This window comes from Artemia sp. Qi Xiang Cuo, chromosome 8, assembly GCF_049724085.1.
Source record: "Artemia sp. Qi Xiang Cuo chromosome 8, ASM4972408v1, whole genome shotgun sequence".
NCBI classification, from domain to species: Eukaryota; Metazoa; Arthropoda; class Branchiopoda; order Anostraca; family Artemiidae; genus Artemia; species Artemia sp. Qi Xiang Cuo.
The window spans coordinates 47,445,255-47,471,780 of NC_142801.1; the positions used below are offsets into that span (position 1 = coordinate 47,445,255).

Sequence of the window (26,526 nt, forward strand, 5' to 3'; positions counted from 1 at the left end):
CAACTTCTCCCGGATTGGATTGAGGTATTGAAATTTGTGAGGTCAGCTCAGTAGCTGCGTTGTATGTTTTTTTTGGGACGTCCTTTTTTTCTAGTACCACGTGGCTGTCACTGTAGGACGACCTTTGGTAGTCTAGTTTCAGACATGCAGATCATATGACCGAGGTATTTCCAATTCTTAGATTTGATCACTTCGGTTATCAGTGGCTGAAACATCTTTTGTCGTACAGTAGTGTTGGTTAATTTTTGGAACCAGTGGATATTTCGAATGTGCTTTAAACACATGTCTTCGAACGCGAGAAGTTTCTTATCAATTTGTTGATCTAAGTGCCGAGTTTCAGAACCACAGCAAAGTGCTGAGAGGACATTGCTGTTGAACAGCCTCGATTTGAGCCGAAGAGAGTACTTCTTGCTTTTCCAAATTTGAGACAGTTTCCTGAAAGATGCATTAGCTTCGCCGATTCTTAGGTTAACTTCTTGCTGACACGATCCTGAAGTCCTTGAGCTCTATGACTTGTTCTATCGTCTAGTTAATAAATCGTATGTCAAGTGGAGATCCGCTGTTAACCATACATTTTGTTTTGTTGGCATTTATCTTAAGGTCAAAAGTTTTGGCAGTGTCTCTGATTTGGTTTGAGGTATTTCTGGAGCTTTTCTTTGCAGGACTCCGGGAGGCTGATATTGTCACCGAAATCAGCATCTCCGAGTCTTTTATTATCCAACTGGATTCCATGTTTCTCGCAGTCCGAAGAATATATTCAATGACCAGGATAAATAAAAGTGGTAATAACAAACAACCTTGCTGTACCCCTGTAATAATGCGAAAATAACGGATACTTTTTTCACTTGTCTTCATGCAATATTTTGTGTTTTTGTATTAGGCTTCAATGATTCGAACGAGCTTATCAGGGATACCGTAGTATCGGAGAGTCTTCCAAAGTGTTTGGCGATCTATCGAGTTGAAGCTTTCTCGAAGTCTATGAAGACAAAATACGGCTTATTGCTCCATTCATTCACTTCTTCTAACAGAATTGTAAGATTAAATACAAGATCGGTGCACGATCGGTTTGGTCAGAATCCATGCTGTTCCACTTGGAGATATTCGTTCAACCCTGATTTGGATTTTATTAAGGAGTATAGTCGCCAATAGTTTGCTAAGTATTGAGAGAATACTGACACCTCTCCAATTTTCGTGCTTTGCAGCGTCGCCTTTTTTGAATATTTTAAAAGGAGTGCTTTTCGCCCAATCTTTGGGAATTTCTTCTGTTCTCATGATAATAAAGAAAAACGTGATCCACACATTTATGCATGCAGCTACTGAGCATTTAATCATTTCAGCCACAATCTGGTATTCCCTAGGGAATTCTCCAGACTTCAGCTTCTTAGCCGCTTTTGGTATCTACCCACTTGAGGGTGCTTCGATATCGACAGCTAGGCTTCGACAAGACGTTTCTGGTGTATCTGGAGGATCAGAAGATGGTGGTCTGTTTAACAGTTTTTCAAAATGCGCCACCCAGGCTTCGTTCACTTTATCAAGGTCAGTAATAAATTGTCAAGACTCATATTTGACGGGTCCAACTGTCTTCGAAAGTTTTTTAACTATCTAATTGGTGATGTGACACACTCATAGAGAGATTCTCGTCTCAGCCTTTTGTTCAAGGCTACGACATTTATCAACGTAGACGCTATTTTTTATAGCCTTATCAAGCATAGTATACTCCAGTTCAAGGGCGTGGCTTGCATCAAGGGACTGAGTATTGGGAAGTATTTAGTTCTTGTCAGCCCTCTTCTCGATTAGATCCCACGATTTGATGGAGATCCATTATTCCTTTGGCAATATTTTTATACCAAGCGTTTCATAAGCAGTATCTTCATAAGTTTGTCTGATAGCAGTCCAATATGACTCCGGAGTCTCTTCTCGCAGTGGATCGAGGGTTTCAAATCTGTTGGTCAGTTTTAGCACAAACTGTGACCGGATTTTGTGGTCACTGAGTTTTTTTTAGTCGCAGGGCCGTTGCTTAGTTTTCCTCACCTTTCTTGTGGCCAACAACTTTGTGTATGTCATTATGGGCAAAGAGACTGCCACCAACAACCAAGCCAAAGGGCTGACTCATTTCAATAGGCAAATCTCCATTTTTCTTGCTTTCTCCAAGACCATGGCTGCCCAGTACTTTGACAGAATAATACCAGTCACCACCATACTTCGGATTGAAATCCCCCATGACACATAGAATGTCATGTCTGGGCTTCATCTTTAAAAGCAGATGTCAGCTCATTGTAGAACCTATCTTTCTGGTCGTCTGTGGGTTCGGTAATGGGTGCAAAGTACGTAACTAAGGTCGTTCAGGCAAGCTTCCCATGAAATCAAGCGGTCATAATGGGGTTGTTCACGGGTTTCCGACTAATCAGTGATTTTGCAACAGGTTTTGAAATGACTACGGCCACACCAGTTTCACGTCATGTTTTGTGACTGCTAAAAATTAAAGTGTTTCCTCTGCTGAGCAGTTGCTGTCCGTTTCCCGGCCATTGCACCTCTGAGAGGGCCATGATGTCTAGCCGTTAGCGGGTCATGTCCTTTTCTAGCTTTTCAACCTTCACCAGATGTGCTAGAATTCAAATGTATCAAAATCAATTTGTCAGTGGTATTTACACATTCAAAAATCTTGTCCGTTGAGCGGGTGCAGGGGTCGTCATTGAAAAAGGAATTTCGGTTATTTTTTTTTCTTGGATGTTTCTTTTGCAAGCTGTTTCCCCCTAAGAATTTGCTCCCTGGTTCTGGGAGTTGGTTAAAAGTCGACTGTCCATCTTTCGTCTTTGCATGCTTGGGACTGTTAATAGACAAACATAGGTTCGATGTGCAGACGGAGTTGGAGTTTTGTTCCACTGCTTCATTTAAATTTTATACCGTTTTTCTCTCTATATTTTAATTTACTAAATTCAGTAAATGGAGAAGCAGCGTGGTCTAAAAATATTTAATTTCTTTTAGAAGGCAGCATCCCTTTGCATTTCCATGGTTAAAAGAATTTCAAAGGTCATATTTTTCTCGACACTTATCGAATTTTGAACAGCACCCAAAGACACTTCTTGGCCGAAAAAGTTACATTCTCACTTAGTACAACGACAACTCTGCTCGCTGCGAAATTTCAAACATTGCATCAGAAGGTTTTGTTAACGCCCAAAGATCGAGGAAAACGGACAACGCGGTAAAATTAAAAAATTATTGCCCAGGCTTATTTTCTAGACTATTTCGCATTCTGAAGTTTTGATTTCGGGTAAGAGCATTTACAATATTTGGATTAAGATCGATTAATGAATTCCCACCCTCTAATGGGGGTTCCCCCTGGGGGAAGTGTCACAGTGGGACCTAGCCATCCACAACAGACAAACCATATACAAACAGGATCAACATCAGCACTAGTAGGACTGTCTCCTCCACAAACATCATTCTCACCACCACACATAGCATACTCACCATCTCAAACCCAGCCATTTCCAGTATGCTCTGGACAGCCCCATCAAACACCTAGCCTATACAATTTCCTCACTCAACATATCAAGATACTCAAGGACCCCCTACAGTTTATTATGCACCTCTGCCATATTCAAGTCATCAAGGTCATTTATATCATGCACCTCAAACCCAAAATTTACAATTTGTACCCTCAATAAGTGTCCATAGTAGATTTTCAGGGTTGTCAGTTGATTATCCTCCCCTCCCCCAGGAAGAAGATGAGGACATCACAAATGTTGTAAATCCTATGGAGGCTGAAGGGATCAGTGAATTACTGACAAGAAATGGTACGAGAAGTGGCTCACCTCTTGAGCAAGAAACTTCTAAAACTGTTAAACCTCCTATAGTTGAAAGATTTCCAGAGAAATTCAGAGCTAGAAATAACAGAATAGAGGCAGCTAGTGAGTTTATAAGCAGTGAATCAAGGACTAATCTAACAGTGGTTTTCACCTCACAGGTAAAACTTCCATCAGACAGAGCAATCACTCTAGAACTTAAGAAAATTCTCCAATCAGAAAAAATTGACTTTTACTCAAACTATGATAGAAATAGAACTATCAGTATATGTTCAATCACAAACTGCATTTGAGACTTTAATGAAAATTCAGAAGCTAGATTTTGTTGATATAGCACCTGAAGAGAAAAGACAGGTCAGCTATGGTGTAATCAAGCAAATAGCACTAGATTATTCAAAGGAAGAACTGCTGACAGACCTCAGGGTAGAAACTAATATTGAGATTAAGGAATTAAAGAGATTGAAAAGATACAACCGAAACACCAAAAAATTAGAAGATAGCCTGAGTATTTGTGTAGCATTTGAGAGTAACTCTCTTCCCCAGTCTATCTGGCTATATGGAAGAAAAAGAAGTATTGAGAGATACAACCGACCCATTATTCAGTGCTTTAAATGCCAAAAGTATGGCGACACTCAAGAAAAGTGTAGGTTGCCACATGCTATATGCCTGAGATGTGCAAACAAACACTCTTCTAATGAGTGTCCCTTAAAACTAGAAACCAAAGAGTCAGGAAAATACCAAAAGTATGTCTGTGCTAACTGTGGGAAAAACCATTCAACAACATCTGGTAGCTGCCCAGCCCGCCAACAAAACTGTGAAATCATAAAAATTGCAGTTGCCCAAAACATACCCATGAAAAGAGCAGCTAATGCATACCGGAGTTATGCAGATGTACTGAATAAGAAGGCGGTGAAAGAGCAAACACCCTTCAACAGCTAGTGTTATTTGTATCAAAAGTGCCAGAAGTGATAGACATCAAGCAATTAGAAATGAAAGATAGGATAGTGAAGTTATGTCAACTTATGCACTCACTGTTCAAAGTTGAAATCAATGTAGAAGAAGTTTGGAATCTAGCAAATAAACCAGAATGAACTTGCTATCTTTTAACATCCAATCTAATATGAAAGACAAAAAGGATTTATTAGAGTGCTTTTTAGAAAAAGAAAAAATTGATGGTGGATGCTTTCAAGAAACATGGCTACAACCCCAGTATTCATAGAGACTTAGAAATTATGAAGTAATAAGAAAAGATAGAGCAGAACAGTCAAGAGGAGGAATATTAATTTGCATTAAAAAGTCATTAATGTTTCAAAAACTAGATATTGAAGACATAACAAGTTCTAAAATTGAGATGGTAGCTTGCCGAGTATTCCGGGGTAAGAGGGATACAATAGTTATTGTTAATATATATAACCCCAATGGAAATGAGCCACAAACAGAGGACATTTTCAATAAAGTGAAAAAACTGATTAAAGCCGAAGAGCCTTTTATTATTGCTGGTGACTTTAATGCCCATTCAGATGCCTGGTGTTTATGTGGATCTCATAATCATAGTGGTATAGGTATCCTAAGTGCTCTGGATAAGAATGATGACATTGGCCTAGTGACCCCACTTGGACTTCAAACTAGAAGAAACCCAGTTACAGGAGTATATTCTACCATTGATCTGACATTCTCTGCAGTAGCAATAATCAATCAACTAAATATAAGTTTAACTCCTGAACCAACCTTAACCAGTGATCATGAGCCAGTGGTAGTTGAGTATAAAGAATCTACACTAAGAAGTCAAATCCCACCAATACGCCCTACCTTTAAATTTAAGAAAGTTAACTGGGATTACTTCCAGGAAGAACTTACAAGGTTAAGTCTTGAAGAAGAACTGGCAACAGTTATGACTAAAGAGAAGAAAATTGAAAGATTACAAGATCTACTGATGGAAGTGGCTAAGAAGACTATCCCCATCAAGACATTGGGCAACAAGACTAGGAATGAACCAATATGGTGGAATGAACAGTGTAGCTTAAATAAGAAGAAACTAAACCAAGCTTCAAACAATTACAACAAGATTCTGACAATTGAAAATTATAGAAAAAAAATATTGGCCCAGGCTGAATTTAGAAAAACAATAAATCAAGCTAAAGAAGAATCTTGGAAGCATTTTGTTTCAAATCTCAACTTCAGGGATACCTTTGGAAAAGTGTATACCTTCATAAGAAAGATGAATAGGAGAGACTTGTACCACCATCCGCAGGAGCCAACAACCTACCAAGGACAAGTGATTGCTGATAACAAAACAAAAGCTGAGGCAGGAGCAAGTCATCTCCACCAGACAATAGGTAAGAAAGATCCATTTGAAGGAACCAGCCCACATTTAACAACTTTCACTAAAGCAAGAAAACTTTCTTTGCAACCATCAGTATCAAGTTACCACAAACCCTTTTCAAAAGCAGATTTTGAACTTGTTCTAAAGACACTACCACAGACTTCATCTGGCGGCGACAACATATACCCTGTTTTCTTTAAAAGGTTGACTGGTAAATGGAAGGATATTCTGCTACAACTCATCAACAAATTGTGGAAAGAGGGCAATTTCCCTACAATTTGGAAGAATGGCACATCTATCATGATCCCAAGACCAAATAAACCATATAAAGTAGAAAATCATCATTTTATAACTCTGCTCCCAGTTGAAGGTAAGATATATGAAAGGCTAGTAAAGGAAAGACTGAGATTTGCAATAGATGAAGCTAACCTGCTGCAGGATATTCAGACAGGTTTTTGCAGAGAGAGAAATACAGTAGATAACCTGGTCAGGATGCAGAGAGACATCATTGATGCACTTGATAATGGCATAGTAATGATTGCAGTGTTCTTGGATGTTAAAGGAGCGGTTGATAATTTGGTTCACAGACAGATACTACAAGGTTTATCTAGGGCAAAAATTAATGGAAATTTGATGAAATTCACACTGAGCTACCTGTCAGATAGAAAAATTGCTGTGACTGTAGGACAAGAAAGATCAAAGGAAATTGAGGTGGAAAGAGGTGTTCCGCAAGGAAGTGTTCTTGGACCAGACTATTATAATGTTGGAGAATTTGATATCCCTCTAGAAGACAATAACTGCAAAGGAGGAATCTTTGCTGATGATAATAATACTTGGACAATCCAAAACACAGTGGAAGAAGCAGAAAAAGTTGTCCAAGAAACATTAGACCAAATAGAGTTATGGTCCCTAGGAATAGATCTTGATTTTGAACCATCTAAAGCTAAAGTTATGTTGTTCACATCTAAGAGGAATATTAGACCTCCGCTACTTACTCTATTTGGAGAGGAACTGCTTGTAACCAATTGTCATAAAGTCCTTGGAATACATATTGATAATAAACTTCAATTTAGTCAACATGTCAAATATCTAAAAGAATCCTGTGCAAAGTAACTGAAGTTGATGAAGATGCTTTCATGTGGGAAGCATTATGTCAACATAGTTACAGCCAGACAATTCTATATCAAATACATAAGACCTAAAATTGATTATGGGAGTTTAATACACAGCATTGCCCTAGAATCTACTCACAGAAAACATGATACAATACAGAATACAGCCCTAAGATTGGCATTTGGAGCTCACCAGAGCACCCCAATTCCTTTTCTCCTGGGTGAGTCTGGAGTGGAGAAACTCAACACAAGACGTGAAAAAATGCTTATAGTGTACATGAACCATCTATGGAAAGCAGATTTTAATCACCCAGTTAAGAAATTGATAATTAAACCTGGTGTGACCCACACTAGAAATCACCATACAAAAAGGAAACGTCTAAATGCTTTGGAAAAATTTGAAGAACTAATAACTGAGGAAGGTATAGAAGTACCTATTACCCAAATGCTATGTTATGAAAAACTACCGAAAATTCCCCCCTGGGATTGGGTTCAGATTGAGTGTCAGATTGATTACTTGGGAAAAAGTGGAAAATAACCCCATAATAATGAGATATGAAGTCCACTCAGTTTTGAATAGCAAGTACCAAGAATATATTAAAATATATACAGATGGTTCAAAAATAAATGGTTTAGGAGTGGGCTGTTCAGCAGTGGTTCCAGAATTAAATACAATGATAACAAAGTCACTAAGTAAAGAATCAACTGTTTTTGAGGCAGAAATAAAAGCAATTGAAAGTGCACTAGAATGGGTATTGAGGAAAACTAGTGAAAGTGATGAAAACCAATCTAAGTTCCTCATATGCAGTGACTCAAAATCTGCCCTCCAGTCCCTAAAGAATTTTCCAAATAAACAAAATGATGAAGTCCATAAGTGCTATAGTTCAATTCTGAAGATTGTTGGGAAAGGAATAGTGATACAATTTTTGTGGTGTCCAGCCCATGTGGGGGTGGCAGGTAATGAAAAAGCAGACAAATATGCCAAACTGACAGCACAAAATATGGCCCTTAGACCCCCTACTGAAACATACAAACAGATTAGAGAGATGGTTAGAAAGATTAACCAAAAACATTTTGAGGAAATGAGGCATAATAGTAGTAATATAGCTCTTTCTCAGAAAAAGAAGCCTGGCTTTGATATGAATCATTATAGTAGATTAAAAAGAAAATATGGTTGCTTAATGTTCCGTTTTTGGTCGTCCCATGTAGGTATTAAGCAAAGGTTGTTTATCATAGGCAAAACTGATAGTCCTCAGTGTGATAATTGTAGTGAGATAGAAAGTATTTTCCATTATGTTGTTGAATGTAAGGAGTATGAAAATTTGAGAAAAGAAATGATGAATTTGTGCAAAGAGGAAAATTTAGGAGAATTTTCAGTAGCACTTGCATTAGGAATTTTGATTGATGAGGATTCTTTGAAGTATAGGATGATAGACCTGTTCATTAAGTTTATACAGGAAAGTGGTAGAGAAAATGATTTTATCTGATGCTGATAGTAATGTAATTGCTGTATTGTCAGTGTTGAAAAGGGATAGATCTTGTATGTATAATAGGTTTGATTGGTGGTTTTAGCAATGATATATGTCCGTGTTAAAAAAACCAAATATCTAAAAAATATAGATAATAATAAAAAAAAAAAAAAAAAAAAACCCACTATAATGGAAGATTGTCTTTTCTTTTTAGATTGAAGCTGAGTTGTATTAATTATTGTTGTATTGAAAGTATTTGCAGCTAATGGCGTTGTGCTGAGAAGGAAGAAAATTAGTCATATTGAAAGAAGTCTCAACTGACATTGCTGTCAAGAGGAGACTCAAATCTCTCAGATCAGATCAGAGCTAACGCCCAAAGTGGTGCTCACAAGCGTGTCTAGCTAGAATTCCATGTCTAGACACGTGTCTAGCCAAAATCCAATGTCTAGGCAATGACCGTTCACAAGTATAATTCGGTGCTTAGCTGAAACTACAAAATTTTGTTTCAAATTGTCATTTCTAGCCAATCAAGAGAGCTTATGCAGGCAAAACTTTCAGAATTGTAATTCCTATTTTTACTGTCACAAGATAATGGATGAGACAAGCAAAAAAATTGCCTTAGTGTGCTTCACTATTATGTCTGGTGTTGCACATTTGCCTAAAATGAAAAAACCAATTAATGAGAAAACAAATTAAATTTCAGTTTGTAAAGGTAAACAAAATGATAAAATTGTGGAACTTGACACATTCTGATTTGCTGTAATTGAAAATCCTGAATATTGAGTTCTAGAGTCTAGAACTTGATGTCTAGCCAAGTGCCTTGTCTAGTGTGTCTAGGCCTAGCTAAGCACTTAGGGTAAGACACCCAGTAGTTGGATACTTTAATCACTTTGAAAACTTTTTGACATTTAAACTACTCTAATTACTGTATTATACCACCTAGAAACTTAATTTTTGTATCAAAAAATTTCTGAAGAATTTCTGAACAAGTAGGTTACTAATTCAAATAGTTTCACTTGTACAGCGCCTCCTATTTTTTAATTTACTAACAAGTGACAATTCTGCCTAAAATCAGACATACATACGGCTCATTGTAAATTAGTGATTAAAATAGTATAAAAGATTCTGCCCGAGAATAGGCAGGTGGCCAACTACTGGGTGTCTTACCCTAATTTTACTTTTGAATGGTTGTTGCCTAGACATTGAATTCTGGCTAGACATATGTCTAGACACGGGATTCTAGCTAGACATGCGTTAATGCTGCTTAAGGGTAATTAATGATAGGATATGTTATTTAGAATCTGTTAATATGTATATGCTTGAGGTAGTTGATTCTTGGTGCAAGATTCCTTGGAATTTTATAGTGTTTTCTCCTGAAGAGTTGGAATGCTAAACTGCTGTCTCTTAAGCAGCATTCACAAGCATGTCTAGCTAGAACCCCATGTCTAGACATGTGCCTAGCCAGAATCCAATGTCTAGGCAACAACTGTTAACAAGTAAAATTTGGTGCTTAGCTAAAACTACAAATTTAGTTTCAAATTGTCATTTCTAGCCAATCAAGTGAGCTTATGCAGGCAAAACATTCAAAATTGTAATCCCTATTTTACTTTGTTGCCTTAGTGTGCTTCACTATTATGTTTGGTGTTGCTTATTTGCCTAAAATTAAAAAAAAACAATTAATGAGAAAACAAAAATTAAATTTCAGTTTACAAAGGTAAACTAAAATGATCAAAAAAGTGGAACTTGACACATTCTGATTGGCTGTAATTGAAAATCCTGAACATTGAGTTCTAGAATCTAGAACTCAATGTCTAGCCAAGTGCCTTGTCTAGTATGTCTGGCTAAGTGCCAAATTTTACTTGTGAATGGTCATTGCCTAGACATTGGATTCTGGCTAGACATGTGTCTAGACATTGGATTCTAGCTAGACAGGCTTGTGAATGCTGCTTAATGCTATAGACTATAGCCTACTAAACTGATTGATGTTTTTTCCAAATGGTATAATTATATGCTTTTGGGCATTCCAAAACAACATTAGGTTAGAAATAAATACAGATATATTCCTAGGGGGCCAAATAATTTAGCTAGGATGAAAATGAAAACACCATTTGATGCCTTTTTTATGCTCTTTCATAATTCAAGAATTGCTTCTGGGGGTAATTGCATCTTGAGCCCTTAAAGGGGCCCTGAAGGTATTTTATATGAATAATGAAAGAGCACAAAAAACATCAAATGATATTTTCACTTTCATCCTAGCTAAATTATATGACCAACTGCAATTTTACCATGAAATTTACCCACCCCACTAATATTCCTCTGAACCTAAACTCTGAATTGTTGACAGCAAAGTTTCAAGTTGCAAAATTCAGTGCTATTTTTGTTGACAGCATTAAAAAAACTTGAAACATTAGTTTATGTTTTTTTATGTTACTTTTGACATAGTTTATGTTTGAGTTGCCTAATAAACAAGCTTCGAATTGTTATAAATAAGTATTTTGGGAATATGTTACTCTTGAACAACTTATGTATAAACTAGTGATATGTTTTTAACCACTTTTTGATTGAATACCAAGTCTTAATAACTTCTTTGTGTAGTTACAAAAATGAATTATGTTTGGGACCACTTTAAGGGCTCAAGATGCAACTAACCCCTGAAACAATTCTTGAATTATGAAAGAGCATAATAAAAGGCATTAAATGATTTTTTCACTTTTATCTTAGCTAAATTTTGTGGCCCACTAGAAATTTACCTAAATACAAATAGATCTATAATGGCTTGGGAATTCAATCAATAAACTGCAAAATTTTCAATTTTTATTAAATTTGCCTAAGTTGCTGTACCCTTGAGTCTACTTCTTTTAGACTGTTGGCTTTGGCAAGACCTGAGTTACCACATTTCCTTGCATCAGAGTTTCACTCAGGCTTGCCATAAAAAGTACATAGGCTTGTAAAAGCAAGCCAAATTCAATCACATGTATCAAATAAGCTTTTACCAAGCTTGCTAGGTGCTCAACTTTTGCCTTGTTGCAAGGTTAAATCAAGGTTTACAACAAATCAATGCCTTGATTCAAGTCTACAATTTTGAATGGCTTGGCAAATTCTTGATTCAAGATTTTTTCATGCCTGCAATTTTGAAAACATAGGGGAAACCAGCCCATGATTAGCAGGTTTTGAATTTTTAATTCTCCAGGCATTAATTCAGCCAATAGGAAGTTGCTGAGTAGGCCAAAGCAAATGTAACTCAGTGGGTATCATCCCAGAAAAAACAATGAGGAATACTCCTCCACTTTTCTAGCTGGAAGCTGCTCTTTCTGAGTGGCCAAAAGTGCCAAACCTGGGCCACCCCAGTACTGGTTCAGCCATCTCTGGCCTACATTTGGCCACCTGACAAGACAAACAGAAAAGTGCCCAAGGAAAACATTAAAACTTGTTTTACAGCAACAAAAGTATAAAAGAGTGATCAGTATAAAAAGCTAGAGAATCCGCTTCAGTAAGGTTAAAAAAAATGGACAGAATATTCATTTCAAATTGTAGATTGATAGATCAACACCACAAGTGAGCTGCTCCACTAATCTTGATGTTCCACCTACAACTGTAAGCAGTGCCAGTTTCATTTCAACTTCCGTCTTTAAGACACTAGCTGTCTCGTCGGTTAGCCGAAAGTCTCTTATCCCAGTCTTCTTCAGAAACTGGACCTCAAGTTCTTCAGTTGCTACGTCTTTGATAATGGCAATATTGTGAACGGGATTCCCTTTCTTGCTCTTCAGCCCAACCAGAATGAAATCGCCAACCTTGACGTTCTCAGTGTCAAATTGGAAGCTGCTGGCAAGGGGCTTGTCTTCTATGTCCATACTGGAGTCTGAAGAGTCATTGTATACAGGTTCACTTATGTCAGAATTGTCACTCTCATTAGAACTCTGTTGAGAGAAACAAGCCCTTTGTTTTTTAGCCTTTTCACTTCTCTGACTTTCTTCATTTCCTGGACTAGAGCTTTCTTGGCAGATGCAGCATTTATCTTGGCAGTAATGCGTTCTTTCACAGGGATGTCAGTGAGCACTTCTGACTTCTTCATATTTTTTTCCTCTTAATTTCTTGTGGTGAGCTTTTCAGGAATGGGATCTCTTTGAATGAATCATCTGCTGATCTTTGCTCCTCATTCAGAGCTGGAACCTGTGCAGCTTCAATATCGGTGTCTATGTTAAAATAGAAGTCTAAATGTACCACAGGACTTGCACTGGGCATAGATTGGTAGGTGCTTCACTAGATGTTGTTGGTAGTTTATCTGAGACATAGGACGAAAGGAACCCATAATCCTTGGAGACATCTTTGTTGGTTTGGTAGATCCCACTTGCTCTGAATCCACTGATTATATTCTCAGGAGTGAAAGCCTTGGGATATGCTTTCCCCAACAGTTCGGTAATATTATACATTGATATAGTTTTACATTTATGGACAGTCATTAAACTTGCAGCTTCCCGGTTGTAGTAGGCCCTGAGTGGCCCCATGACTGTCCTGTCTAGAGGCTGTAGTTTGTGAGTAGTATGGGGAGGGACAGTTAAAACTATAACGCCATTAATTTTAGCCAGATCAAGCAATTCAGTGGTGTATCCGCTGGTTTGGTTATCTAGCACCAGAAGTATGGGGGACTGTTTGGATCGTTTGACATTATTGATAAAATGCTGTAAGTAATGCAGAAAAAAGGAGGCAGTCATCCCGCCAAAAAAATTTTCTGAGCCGGCGATGATGGGTCCCAGTGGAGCCCCCTTGAATATAATTTCCGGCGATTATTCCCAGTGGAAAATAAGCAGTGGAGGGTCTGTGCTCCCAGTGGCATTAACACCAGCATACATCTTGGTCAACTGGCCTCTTTCCGCTTACAGGACTTTCCCTACTTGCTTCTGCCCTGCAATGATTTTACCAGGCTTGTGGACAGTTGTCAAACCTGACTCATCTGCATTCCAGATGTCTTTTGGTCTGAACTTATGTTTATCTAGGACTCACTCCAGGTTGTCAAAGAAAGTTCCTACAGTTTGATGGTTGAAAGTAGTCACCCATCCGAGGCTTGTACCTTCTGGCATTCTTATTGATAGAGTCTTATGGCAAGCCATAAAACCACGATACCAATCCTCGCCTGCAATGCCTCCACCTCCACTAGCTTCGCATTTCCAGTTGTCTGGTAGTTTTATACCCTTAGTAATGGCATAGTTTTATGCAAGTTCACGCGCTTCCTGCAAAGTACAGCCGAAACGCATATCAGCTATTGTTTTCAGGTAAGTTTCTAGTCCTTTTTGTTGCTCATCAGTAAATATTTGTCATGTGTTATAACTGGGTGTAAAAAAACTCAGGCCCTGTCTTTGTGGAGGAATATTCAGCTGCTCAACTTTTTTCAAGTAGTCTTGCAGTATTCATCTAGGGACAACCATGTCACTTGCAGAGGATCTGACTGACTTCTTGTCAACTAAGGCAGAAAAAAATGATATGATATTTGCAAAATTTGCCGTTTATTCAGCTTTTATAAGCATGGCCCATGTTCAGACACCTTGGTTCAGCATGCCAAACCTGCCCCAGACACTGTGGTTGAATATGGGAATTGGCCATCTTGCAGGATGAAAAAAACCTGAACAAAATTCAGGATTTACTCACCATAAAACACAATCCAATCTGATATTTTTGGTTAAATTGTTAATCAAGGGCAGCCATTTTAAAAACATACACTCCCATCTGGCAGAGCTATTGCAATCTACCAGAAGTCTTCAGCTGTTTTTGAATTGAAATCATTTACTTTGGCAAAATGTGGGCCGGTCTCCTCTACTAGAAAAAGCTTGGAAAAAAGCCACATAAGGGCAAATCCTTCATTTAATCTTGTATCAAGTCTTCAACATTGAAAATATTATGAAAAAGACATGCAGAACAAGCCAATTGGATGGCAAACCCTTGATTCAATCAATCAATCAATCAATTTATTAATACTAAAAACAAAACAATTACAAACTTAAAGTTTATACACGCCCAAGAAGCTCAGCTTGTAAAGGGCCAAAAAAACAAATAAGACACTATTATAAAGCACATAAAAAAAAAACATACTTAAAAAAAAAAAAAAATTAGTAAGAGACATTTATTAAAATAGGATAATTAACAGGAAACTTCACAAATAATTGAAAAAAACAATTATAAACGAAGAAGAGATTGGAACTTACGATTAAATATACATAAAAAATCAGAGAAATATATTGAATGAAAAAAAAGACATATAAATTTGGAAGGAATGCAAAAAAAAAGAAGAAAAAAAGGGAAAAAATACTATACTGGAATTACCCAGTGAGAAACTACCTTTGCAGAAAGAGATAGAGGGACATCAGGAGGGATGGAGTTCCGTAGTAAAATAGATTGATAAACAGGAGACCTCTGACCGTCCGTCGATGAACGTTTAGGTAAAATGAATCTGCAATAAGAGCTACATAAAAAAGAAGAGTACCTACCTAAGCCTGACAGATAGAAAAACTGCTGCAGAGATGGTGGAAGTGTACCTAGAAAAACAGAATGTGCTAAATAAAGGTTATTTTTACCCACAATACAATCCAGTGGAGCTATTGCAGTATCATTATAAAGATCAGAGGAAGGGTAAAAACGAGGTAGAAGAAAAGTAGCCTTCACTGCCCTATTTTGGGCTCTTTGAAGTGAGCAGAGAAGAGATTTATTAGTACTACCCCTGACAGAACAGCAATAAGAAAGGTAAGAAAAAATAAAAGCATAATAAAGAGAAAGCATAACATCTGGGGGAAGAAATGAGTTGACCCTGTACAACATTGAAGATTGACGGAGGACAAGGGAATGGGTGTGAGTTATATGGGGTTTAAAAGAAAGAAAACAGTCAAGATACACACCAAGAAATTTCACTATAGTAGCTTGCAGTATAATATCATTCCCATAAGTCAGGATGGTTGGTTCCCTTGCGTCTCTCATACAATAAGGGGTTCTAAAGTGTACAATGGCACTCTTTTGGCTGTTGAGAGTCATACCATTTGACCAGCACCAATCTTTTACTTTATCAAGAAGACCTTAAGCTAGGGAAGTGGCAGATGGCAGATCCAATGCAGCAATGAAAACGTTACTCTCGTCAGCAAAATGAATAGGGTGCACGAGGGGATGAAGAACATCAACAAGATCATTAATATAAATTAAAAACAAAAGTGGTCCAAGCACAGAGCCCTGTGGGACACCTTTCACAATAGGCAAGGAAGAGGAAGAAGTACCATTAACTGAAACATACTGAGATCTCCCTGAGAGGTAAGACCTAGACCATTCAAGTGGGACTCCATGCACTCCAAATGAAGATAATTTAGACAAAAGAACAGAGTGAACGATCATACCAAATGCCTTTGAAAAGTCAAGAAATAGACCCAAAACACACAAGCCCTTGTCAAGTTTAACACGCACAAACTCTGTTGCATCTGAAAGTGCAGGCAAGGTAGAAAAACTGATACGAAAGCCATACTGATAGTTAGTTATGAGAGAATTTCCTGCAGTCGTATTAGAACTAAATACAAATGAAGAGAGTGTACAATACACTACTTTTTCAACAACCATAGAGATTACAGAAAGGAGAGAAATAGGTCTATAGTTTGAAATTAGAGATGAATCACCTTTTTTAAACAAAGGTACAACATTAACTATCTTAATTGAATAAGGAAAAACACCAGAAGAAAAAAAGAGGTTAGTTATATGTAAGATGGGAATAGAAACAAACTGACCAATTTTTTTAAGAACATTACAGCTCAAACCAAAACCATCAACTGAACGGCTACTTGAAAGCTGAGAAATAATGTTAGACATTTCGGTATCACTGCATGGAAAAAGGAAAAATGACTTTTCTGCTAAGGGAAAACTACTTACGCTGCTGTAGGGTGGATTAGGAACTGAAGGAAGTGAGGTGAAATACGAATTGAAGGCGCTTGCTGAAGAATCTTTGTCCATGAAAGATCCATCAGCTTTCCTGTAGCGACAAGGGGGGGACTGTTTGAGTTTCTTGCAGGAAAGAGCTTCATTAACTACAGTCCAAACCTTTCGCAAATTCCCCTTACACTCATCAATTCGACGCGAAAAATATAGCTTTTTGTGCACGTACTGAAGAAGTAAGCACATTTTTATAAAGTTTATATTTCAAAAGATCATCCTGTGTCTTACTTTTACATGCAGCCTTGAACAGAGATGCCTTCATATGTGTAGCAATGATCAGACCTCTAGACATCCATGGACATTTGGGTATGGAATTCATTGGCCTCTTTCTAAGAGGAAAATGCTTATCCAACAGAGCTCCCATATGACACAAAAATAAATTCGTTGCACAATCAACATCATTAGCTTCAAGGACACTAGACCAATCATTACTCTGAAGACTATGTATTAAATTAGAAATTTCTTTATCTGTGGAATTTCTAAAAGAAGACTCACCCTGCTCATCCACAGCAATCTCAGTTTGAGGCACAAAAAGTGAAACATAAATAGGGAAGTGATCAGAAAGATCAGTGAAAACAAGACCAGAAGTAAACTTCAAATTAGAAGAATGATAAATGAAAATATTGTCTATTAAAGTGGCAGAATTTCTAGTAGGGTCAACACGAGAAGGAAAAAAATTGAAGGAAGTAGACCAGCAGAAGAAAACACATAAAAGAGATGGTCACATTCATCACTTGATCCAATATTTAACATATTACAATTAAAATCTCCCAAGACACAAATACGTTTTTTAGAGAAAGACCCCACACAAGAAAGTTGATCAAGCAAATCACAGAACAAATGTGTTGGAAAAGGAGGGGGCTTATAAAACAAACAAACAGTGTCACATGCAAACTGGCTTTTCAGATCAATAACAAGAGAATAAACTGTCCTACTATTTTACACTACTGATGTAAACAAGGATTCAAGGTCAGACCTTCTTCTAAACTCAATATCAGACTTTATAAATAAAGAAATACCCCCTGAGCATTTTGTTACCATTCTGGGGATATGGACAGCAACATAACCATGCATATCATAGACTGTAAAATTTTCACCATCAGATAACCATGTCTCTGTTAAACCTATTACATCAAAAGGGCAAGAATTATCAGACCACAAATGCGATTTCAGACTATTCCATTATCTCTTATCCCATGCACATTCAAACAAAATACGTTAAACTACTATTTAAAGACAGTGAGGGTATAGTTTTATCACAATAATCAATGGTAGTGTGATAATTACAGCTAGAATTAACCATAGATTCAAGGAGAGGGTCAAGCGTGTGAGTCTCTTGTTTACCAGCCCTACTTGGTTGATCAAATATAACCGAATTAAGAATAGAAGAATTCAAAAGAAAAGAGAAATCACCCATAATTGTCACACATAATAAATGTACACATAGAAATACAAGTAGGATGGCACAAATTATCCAAAATATTGGACCAAAGTATAATATGACACCAGTTCCTATTACATAAGCTGCAAGTGTGCTGGACTGAAAAAAAAAAATAACAGAAATTAGGCTACATGAAGGTGAGAGGATCACAAAAAGCATAAAGAGATATCAGTAGAATGACTCATTTTATTCAAAGTATTGGCCCAATTTATAATGTGGGACCAGTAAATTATGTAAGCTGTAAGTATGCTGACAAGAAAAAAAATATAATAGTAGTCAGCCTACCTGAAGGTGATAGGATCACAGACAAATATAAATGAATATCAATGGAATGACACATATTATTCCAAATATTAGCCCAAAGTATAATATGGGTAGTAAGAAATTATGAGAGCTGCATATATACTGACATGACAAAAATATGATAGAATTCAGGGTACACAAGGGTGATAGCATCAAAAAATAAGATAAAGAAATATCAATGAGATGGCATATATTATTCAAAATATTGACCAAAAATATAATATGGGACCAGTCAAAATTATGTGAGTTGCATGTGTGCTGACATGAGAAAAATATGATAGAATTCAGGCTACAGGAAGGCAATAGGATCACCAACCCAGATAAGGAAATAATAGTGGCATGGCACATATTCATCAAAATATTGGCCCCAAGTATAATGTGGAACCAGTCAAGATTATATGAGCTGCAATTATGCTGAAATGACAAAAATATGAAAGAAATCAGCCTGCATAAAGGTGATAGAATCACAAACAAACATAAAAAAAAAAAAAAAATAAAATAACAGTGGGATAACATATATGATTCATAATATTTGCCCAAAATGCAATATGGGACCAGTGAAAATTATATGAGCTGCAAGTGTGCTGACATGACAAAAACATTATAGAAGCTATGCTTCATGATGGTGAAAGGATCCCAAACAAACATAAAGAAAAATCAGTGGGAAGGCACATGTTATTATAAGTATTAGCACAAACTATAATGTGTGACCAGTTGATATTATGGGGGTTACAAGTATAATGACACGACAAGAATATAATGTAAATCAGACTACAAGAAGGTGACATAATCAGAAACCAACATAAAGAAATATTAGTGGGAAGGGACATATCATCCAAACTATTGGCACAAAGTGTAATATGGTACCAGTCAAAATTATGTGATGACAGGAAAGAATAATAGAGAAATATTTTAAGAACAGCAAGTAAATACCTACAAAAACCATGCAATATATTATAAGAAAATAAATCTAAATCCATCACTTTAATTTTTCTGCATTTGCAGCACATAAATCAATTTCATTCTGATTATTAAACTTAACCACTCTTCCACATTGGGTTTTATACAGGATATCACCTTTACTGGACCAAACATTACGTAAGCCAAGCTTTGACTTGGCATATAAAAGAAGTTGTAAGCGTGCTTTTGTAAGCGTCTCAGAAAATAGAATCCCTGATCCTTTCAAATCCTTCTTTTGTCTCAGAAGCAATTGACAAACTCGTAAGTTGCAAAATTCAACAACTATGGGTCTGGGTTTTGCAGATGGTTTGCCAATTCTTTTGGCTGATACAACATCAGACTGAATAATCGGCATGCCAGGAAATTTCCCAGTACATAATGACAAGAATTTACTTTCAGTGTTTTCAATGGAGGTCTCCTCTTTCACCCCAAAGACAATAATTTGGTTGCTCAAAGCCTGCTGTTCAAAACGGTCATTTAGTCTTGCCAGGTTGGACTGGATAGGCTGGAAAGAGGTTTTAAGGTCTATCATGGATGACTCTAAAGTAGCCAATGAAGATTCAACAGAAAATATGCGTCTGTTATAGCTTTCAAGAGTTTTATCCACTAGATTACTAAGATCTAAGTTGAGGCCAGCATACACCTCCTGCTTGATTGCATCCAGCTTATCTGAAGAGATAGTGACATTATGTTGCATGAATGTCTGTTCCTCTTTCATTTTAACCACTGCCTCATCTACCTGGGAAGAGATCTTAGCCAATATAAGGTCATGAAGTAACCCTTTCACTGAAGATTTAAGGTTGTCAGGTTGTAGTGAATCTGCTAGCATTTTATGTTTGATTTTTATGCTATTTATGTGGTTAGTGAGCATGATTATTTGCTCTGATACAAATTCTGATCCAGAGAATTGGATTGAGCTGTCAGACCTTAGTTCACGAGTTGGCTTGAGTTGACTTTTCATTTCTTATCTGAAGTAAACAACAAAACAGGAACAGAATAAGCAGTGGTATAAGACAGTTTGGGTATAAGGCAGGATATAGTCCACAATGAAGTAACAAATTTCAAATACCAAAGCAGGGGATTGTGAAATTTGAAGAATAGAAAGCAATCAGCAAAAAACATCAATCATCAACAGTAGCAGTGACATAAACCCAAGGATTGGTTACTGTAGTCAAATTACAAGTTAAAATTAGTATAGGTCTCACCTGATGAGTCCCCTCTTACACCCTATTGGTGGGGGCTGCTATGTGTGCCTGCCTTTACCCACTGGTAGGCAGGCAGAACCAGTACTTCAGGATGCTTAAAGTGTTGCTGATTATGCCAGAAAACCTCAAATTCTGATCTGAGCTGATACCCACGTCTTTTCAATTTTCCAATTTTTTTGAAAAAGTAGTAAAATCTCTGTTTTTTGGTTACTTTGCTAGGTGGAACTTGAACACACCACTCAATGCATCTTTCCCAGCATACTGATCCTGATTATCATAAGTTCCAGTTTTAGTTCAGTATTTCTGATTTGGGGGCTTATTTTTTGGATTGTGGTACAATTATGAGATTTACAAGTTTTCAAATCTATCAGATTTGATTGCAATGAATCAATCCATGTAGAATATATGATTGTGAGATATCAACTTAACATCAGAAATGCCAGTCCTTTGGGATAAATTGTACTGGTTTTTCAATCAACATTGTGCTACAGAATTTTTTTGTGTTATAAATATAGCATGTGCTACAATGAATGAATGCATATAGAATATATGACTGTGAGATATCAACTGAACATCAGCATTGCCAATGCTTTGGGAATTGTACAGGTTTTCCACTCAAAAATACACTACAAAAAAAATTGTGTTGTAAATGTAGCATTTACATCAGCTTTCATGTTACATAATAAACTGGAAAGCAAGCAACCTTCTGTTTGATTGAGCAAATCACAGCCCATAGTAACTGAAAGTTCCTTATAACATCAAAATGGGGATTTTTGGGTCACTTTCTAGAGTGGAAAAGCTAAAAAAGCAGACAACATCCTTTTTGCTTGAGTAAATCACAACCCATAATAACTGAAAGTTGCAGATGGCACCAAAAATGAGACTTTTTGTGTCATTTCTAGAGTGGATCATAGGCTTGGGAGCATAAACAACATACCATTAGAATCTTCATGGTTGAAATCCTTAACTGGATGCTTCAAACTCCCCTAGCAAGTGAAAATTAAAAAATTAGTTTTGAAAAGAATGACCTAGTCATAAAGTGCTTCCACTCAAATTCAAAGCTGCTTCACGAATGGTAATATATGCCTCTCTCATTTATCCTGACTGTAAAAATTAATTACAAGACCACAATTTTTGGAATTTTGAAACAAGAGTTTGAAAGCCTGATGTGTCATTTTTTCTTTCTTTAGTACTAGCAGGATACTGGAAAATCATTGGGTCATTGGAATTGGTATCCAAGTGAGTTTTTTACAATTGGGGTTTTACCTCCTCTACCTGTCAAGGTGTCTGTGAATTGGTCACTGGTTTTTGACATTACACACAGGTGCATATTTTAAAGACAGGGAGGGGGGGGGATAGTGGTCACAAAAAATTTAGAGATTTTCTTTAGCTCTTGTATTCTCCATAACAACATAATTTTATTGGTCAGTTCTTCCAAAATGTTAAAAGTAAAAAAATTAAAAATAACAAAGTATACTTTCTTATGAGAAGTTTGAAAAACTTTTGCATTGTTGCAACATAAATTTTGCAATACCAATACCACAAATTTCTACAGGGGGGGGGCAACCAGGGCAAGCTGCCCTAAGTGCCATGGCTGGGGCACTACAACTGGGGCTTCTGGGACTTTTTTTGTTTATGCTGGAGTTGGGAGGGGGGGGGGGCTGTAATTATTTTGCTCCAGGTGCCACAACTCTAGAAATGGCCCTGAATTTTGGTAAATTAGTTTATGCATTTAAAATTCTTTCAATATCTTTCAGTTTTGTAAAATCTCTATAAATTTTATATAGAACAGTATTTTTGTAAATAACTGAATTTTTTATCTGCAACTTCTTGAAGATTCTGATGATTATATCCCTCATGGCCTCTTTGTGTGACGAAATCACATTTTGTTTTTGCAGGAAAGTCTAAAAGAGGTGGGAAGTAAAACCTATGTTTAATGCCCAGTTTTGATAACAAATTGTGTTTACTTCTTTAGATTTATCACCTAAGTTAGATCTTTTTGTAACGTTTATTGCATACATTTAAAAAGCCATAACGTTAACAAAAAATAATTAAAAAGGAAGGTTTTTTTTATGGAAGCAAAGAATAAAGTTGAAGTTTAGAACAAACAAAGTTATTGCTTTGCAGCCTATGCAACTCGTGTCTGCAAAACTAGCTGAAATCAACTTACTTAAAATATTTCTCTAGATTTGTAGAATTCTGAAAATTAGTACTTTACTGAGGACTGAGCATGCTTTAGTTTTACAGAATTTAAATTGTACACTTTTAGCTGTTGATATCATTGGCATATTCAGTTAGTTTACTAATGTAATTCTGCCATTGCATAACTGTAAAAAATAGAAGCTGGGTCTGCAGGTTTATCCTGATATTAAGGAATAATCACTTTCTTGCAAACTTTCTTTGATATTTTAAAGGAAATAGTAAAGTCAGATGAATGAAAGTTTCAGGGATTGGCTTAACTACTACTACTTCCTAGCTTACTAGCTTAACTACTTCCTTTGAAAAAATAATTTTTATTTTGCCCAAATATTTGACTAACAAGTATACAGTATGACATTGTTTTATGTAGCTATTGATCATGTTATTTTTGATTTTTATATTTATTTGATGAGAATGCAAATTTGGCTATTTGAGCTATTGAGTATTTGTCTTAAAATAAACCATTCATTCATTAAAAAGCAAGTTTGTCCGAAGACTAGTTGTTTGCTAGAGGCTTCCACAGAATGATTCACTTAGTTCTATACAAATTATAATGAGGGTGGGTCTAATCCCACCTTTGTATGCTTATCAGCATAACTTCATTAAATGTTCTTTTGGTAACGGGTTAGTTTATATGCCCATAGCCATAGCAGCCTAATTGATTATTTTCTATGCTTAAGTTGCATCTTCCTTTTGTCGTTCAGTCAATTAAATGCTCAAAGTGTGAGTTGTACATTTTAATAGTCATTTTCTAGTGGTAATTTAAATCTCAAAAATGCTTCTTTTCCTCAGTGGGTTGGCTGGAAATTTTGTTTGGATACTCAATTTCTTCTATTTGTTCATTCCTGATAAATAGAGCAGTAAAGAACCTAAAAGTAGTGCTTTTGAAAATTTTGCTTAAAAAAAGAATATATGACCAAAGGGTCTTAGTAGTTTATATAACAATTTTAGTTCTCCTGTTATTTTTTCCTTTTGGGTACTGCTCTTTTACTGTGAAAAAAGTGTTGCAATATACTATGTGTGGCATGTTTCAGGCACTGCAAGTTTTTACTTTGTTTACCATATTGGTACTGAAACAGTTATTTAGTGCATTATTTTTGGCCTCATTTATATAAGATTGCAAATCTTAAGATGGTCAATCCCTAGGCTTAATGGTTCTGATTTTTTTCAATTATCATTAAACAGTAAAGCGTGTAGATACAAACACATATAGATCTTTTTGGTTTGCAATTATGATTTTTATTAATAAGAATAAAATTTAATTTAATAATCATTTAACACATATAGGTACGATGGGACTGATAAAAATTATTAAGCTGATACTTTATTTATTTATATACTTCAATCTTCTGGGCAAGACATAAAAGAATTAAAGATTAAGAATTTCTTATTTCTGGCTTTGAAGGCTGGTAGTTTGATTAACTTAAAGCTCTACAAAAATAACAGGGGGAGTAAGACATTAAATCTTATTGATAAAACCGCCAGAACATCTATGTTACTAGACTTTATTTCTGAGGGAAACAGAAGAGAACTCATAGCAATCTTGAAATAAAAATAGACTGAGAAATATGAAGATGAAACAAGAGCCAAGATAATGAAAGGGGATAAGATGTTTATTTCTAGAGATATTCATTTGATGTAAAACCCTAGGAAGGAGGGAGCCCGGCCAAAGAGAGGAGACCGAGTGAAATTGAAGTCTTATAAGTTAGTCTGGTGTTATCACCTATCTGAGTTAGAGAGAATAGCCGCTTCTGTTGTAATAGGGCTAATACCATATAAATAATAATTAATTAATTGGCATAATAATTTGATACTAAACAAAATCTGGTTGTATTAATTATAATCCAGGATAAGTATCTCATATAGGAAAAAGCTCTAATTAGGCGGATAGTGGAGTTACTGACACCCTCTAGCCCCCCAACAATTGCTCTGACAAGGATAAAAAAGGAGTTTGTAAATTGGGTTATAATTAGCCCTAGAAGGGGTCCAATTTTTTGAAAACTTATTAAGAGGGCTAAGATCTTCCATGATATAGACTTAGAAATACTCACTATTCACATGTGAAACGGGGCTGCTACGATCTTAATTAATAAGGCAAGGGGGATTAAAATGAAAATGATTGATTTAGTGTACTTGCTAAAAAGATCATTTAGGCTACCGATTGAATTAAAAAATATTTTAGTCTATTTTCCTTTCTTTCTTTAATTATAATGGGGATAAATCTTAAAGAGTTTATTTCCATTCTAATCCACAGACCTCCTCAAGAGTGGGCAGATACCATAAGGACGTAGGAATAAAATAAGACTCATCATTTAATTATTTAGAGAGAGAGTTATCGATGTTTGGGGTATGAGCCCAGTAGCTTAATTTAGCTTACCCTTTAACTCAGCCGGATGAGAAAGCCCCCCCCCCCCCGAGAACGCTTCATAAATGAAGCAGTTTGACGGAGGAGTTTTTCTCGGAGGCTAAGTCTAAGCTTAACATATGGCGTCACTTAAATAGTATATAAAATCTGTATCACAAAAAACTAAACTACCACGCCAATCACCATGAAAACCATGGTACTTAGTAAGATTAATTTACTAGTTTATTTTAAGTCATTTTTCTGTTAGGGGGGGGGGGTCGGAATTTTCATTTTAGAAGTTTTTGGGAGCCAAAATTGGGGTGAATTAAAATTTACATTTCTCACAATTTAAGGCAGCATCTTGAATAGGGCCATTTTTCGGAACAAACTCAATAGACCCCTCATTAATATTGAAAAAGTAGTGCACAAAATTCTTTAAACGTAATGTTTAAGCTGATTTTTAGTGATTTTAAGGGTTTTTGGACCTAAAATTTTAAACTAATTTTAAGTATGCAGAACGTCATTTAAATTATATTAAATAAAAAAAGTAATTTAATAAAATGTATATATAACAACAGATATAAACTTACTAGTAGTATATTTGATCCTAACACGCAGTGTTAGGATAAAAATACTACAAATAAGTTTGTGACTCTATTAAATTTTAAACCCTCTTAAGAGGGTTGTATTAGATAAGATAATGATTTTATTTACCCTGGAACATCAAATCTTCCTGGGTAAATATAAATCAGTATCTCTGTGTTACTATAGAAACCCTCTTAAGAGGGTTTAAATAAAATTTAATATATATAAATGATTAAATAATTTACATTCACCACTCTTTTATTATTCTAATAAAAGAGCGGTGAATGCAATATACAGAACGGTATATATAAAAATAATATATATATGTATGCAGGCTTAACTTCTTAAGTAAGACCCCTCTCGGACATGTGGGGTTATGCCCACATGTCCGAGAGAGGGGGGGTCTTACTGCGAAGTCAGCCTGCATACAAATACACAAATACGCAAATGCATATATATAGACATACATTTGATATATACACATCATTTTATTATGTGCACAGTTTAATGTCAATTGGATGTTATTTTGGTTCACATACAAGATTAAATGTGCGCCAATTAGTTTATTTTTCGTCGAAGATTTAAGGTTCCTAGGGGTGGGTTAGTTCCCTATTTTTCCTTTAAGTTTTATTTTGCTCTTCTTTTAAACATAAATAGATTAGAGCCAGTATTCAAATAAACTTCCGTGAATCATTTATTATTCATTTCGTGTGTAATATTTAACTTGGCCTAATATTATGCTGGGTGCCAGTTTCATTTAGTGGCCATTTCCGGGTGTTAGATCATATTCATTCGACTCTTATATCCAGTAAGTATTCAAAAA

The 26,526-nt window shown here is 36.1% G+C and overlaps 2 protein-coding genes across 3 annotated transcripts in view; both read left to right on the forward strand.

Moving 5' to 3' along the window:
* Nucleotides 1–7,789: 7,789 nt before the first annotated feature.
* Nucleotides 7,790–8,728, forward strand: LOC148949490 (uncharacterized). Its single transcript, XM_089092709.1, has one exon. The coding sequence runs from the start codon at nucleotides 7,790–7,792 to the stop codon at nucleotides 8,726–8,728; it is 939 nt and encodes a 312-aa protein (XP_088948835.1).
* A 1,117-nt stretch (nucleotides 8,729–9,845) lies between these two features.
* Nucleotides 9,846–26,526, forward strand: part of mlt (tubulin folding cofactor E like protein mlt) — an 86,430-nt gene continuing 69,749 nt past the window's right edge. The window contains exon 1 of one of the 2 annotated variants that reach the window (XM_089093514.1): nucleotides 9,846–9,980. Coding sequence is in view for 1 of the 2 variants with exons in the window: in XM_089093513.1 (XP_088949639.1) it covers nucleotides 10,706–10,708 (3 nt within the window). In the remaining variant the exon portion in view is untranslated. Of the gene's footprint in view, nucleotides 9,981–10,692; nucleotides 10,709–26,526 lie in introns of those variants that run through there. The other variant, XM_089093513.1, reaches the window with a different exon arrangement.

Bases quoted from the DNA above. Each gene is read 5' to 3' on its own strand.
- LOC148949490 (XM_089092709.1), top strand. From the start codon at position 7,790: ATGAGATATGAAGTCCACTCAGTTTTGAATAGCAAGTACCAAGAATAT.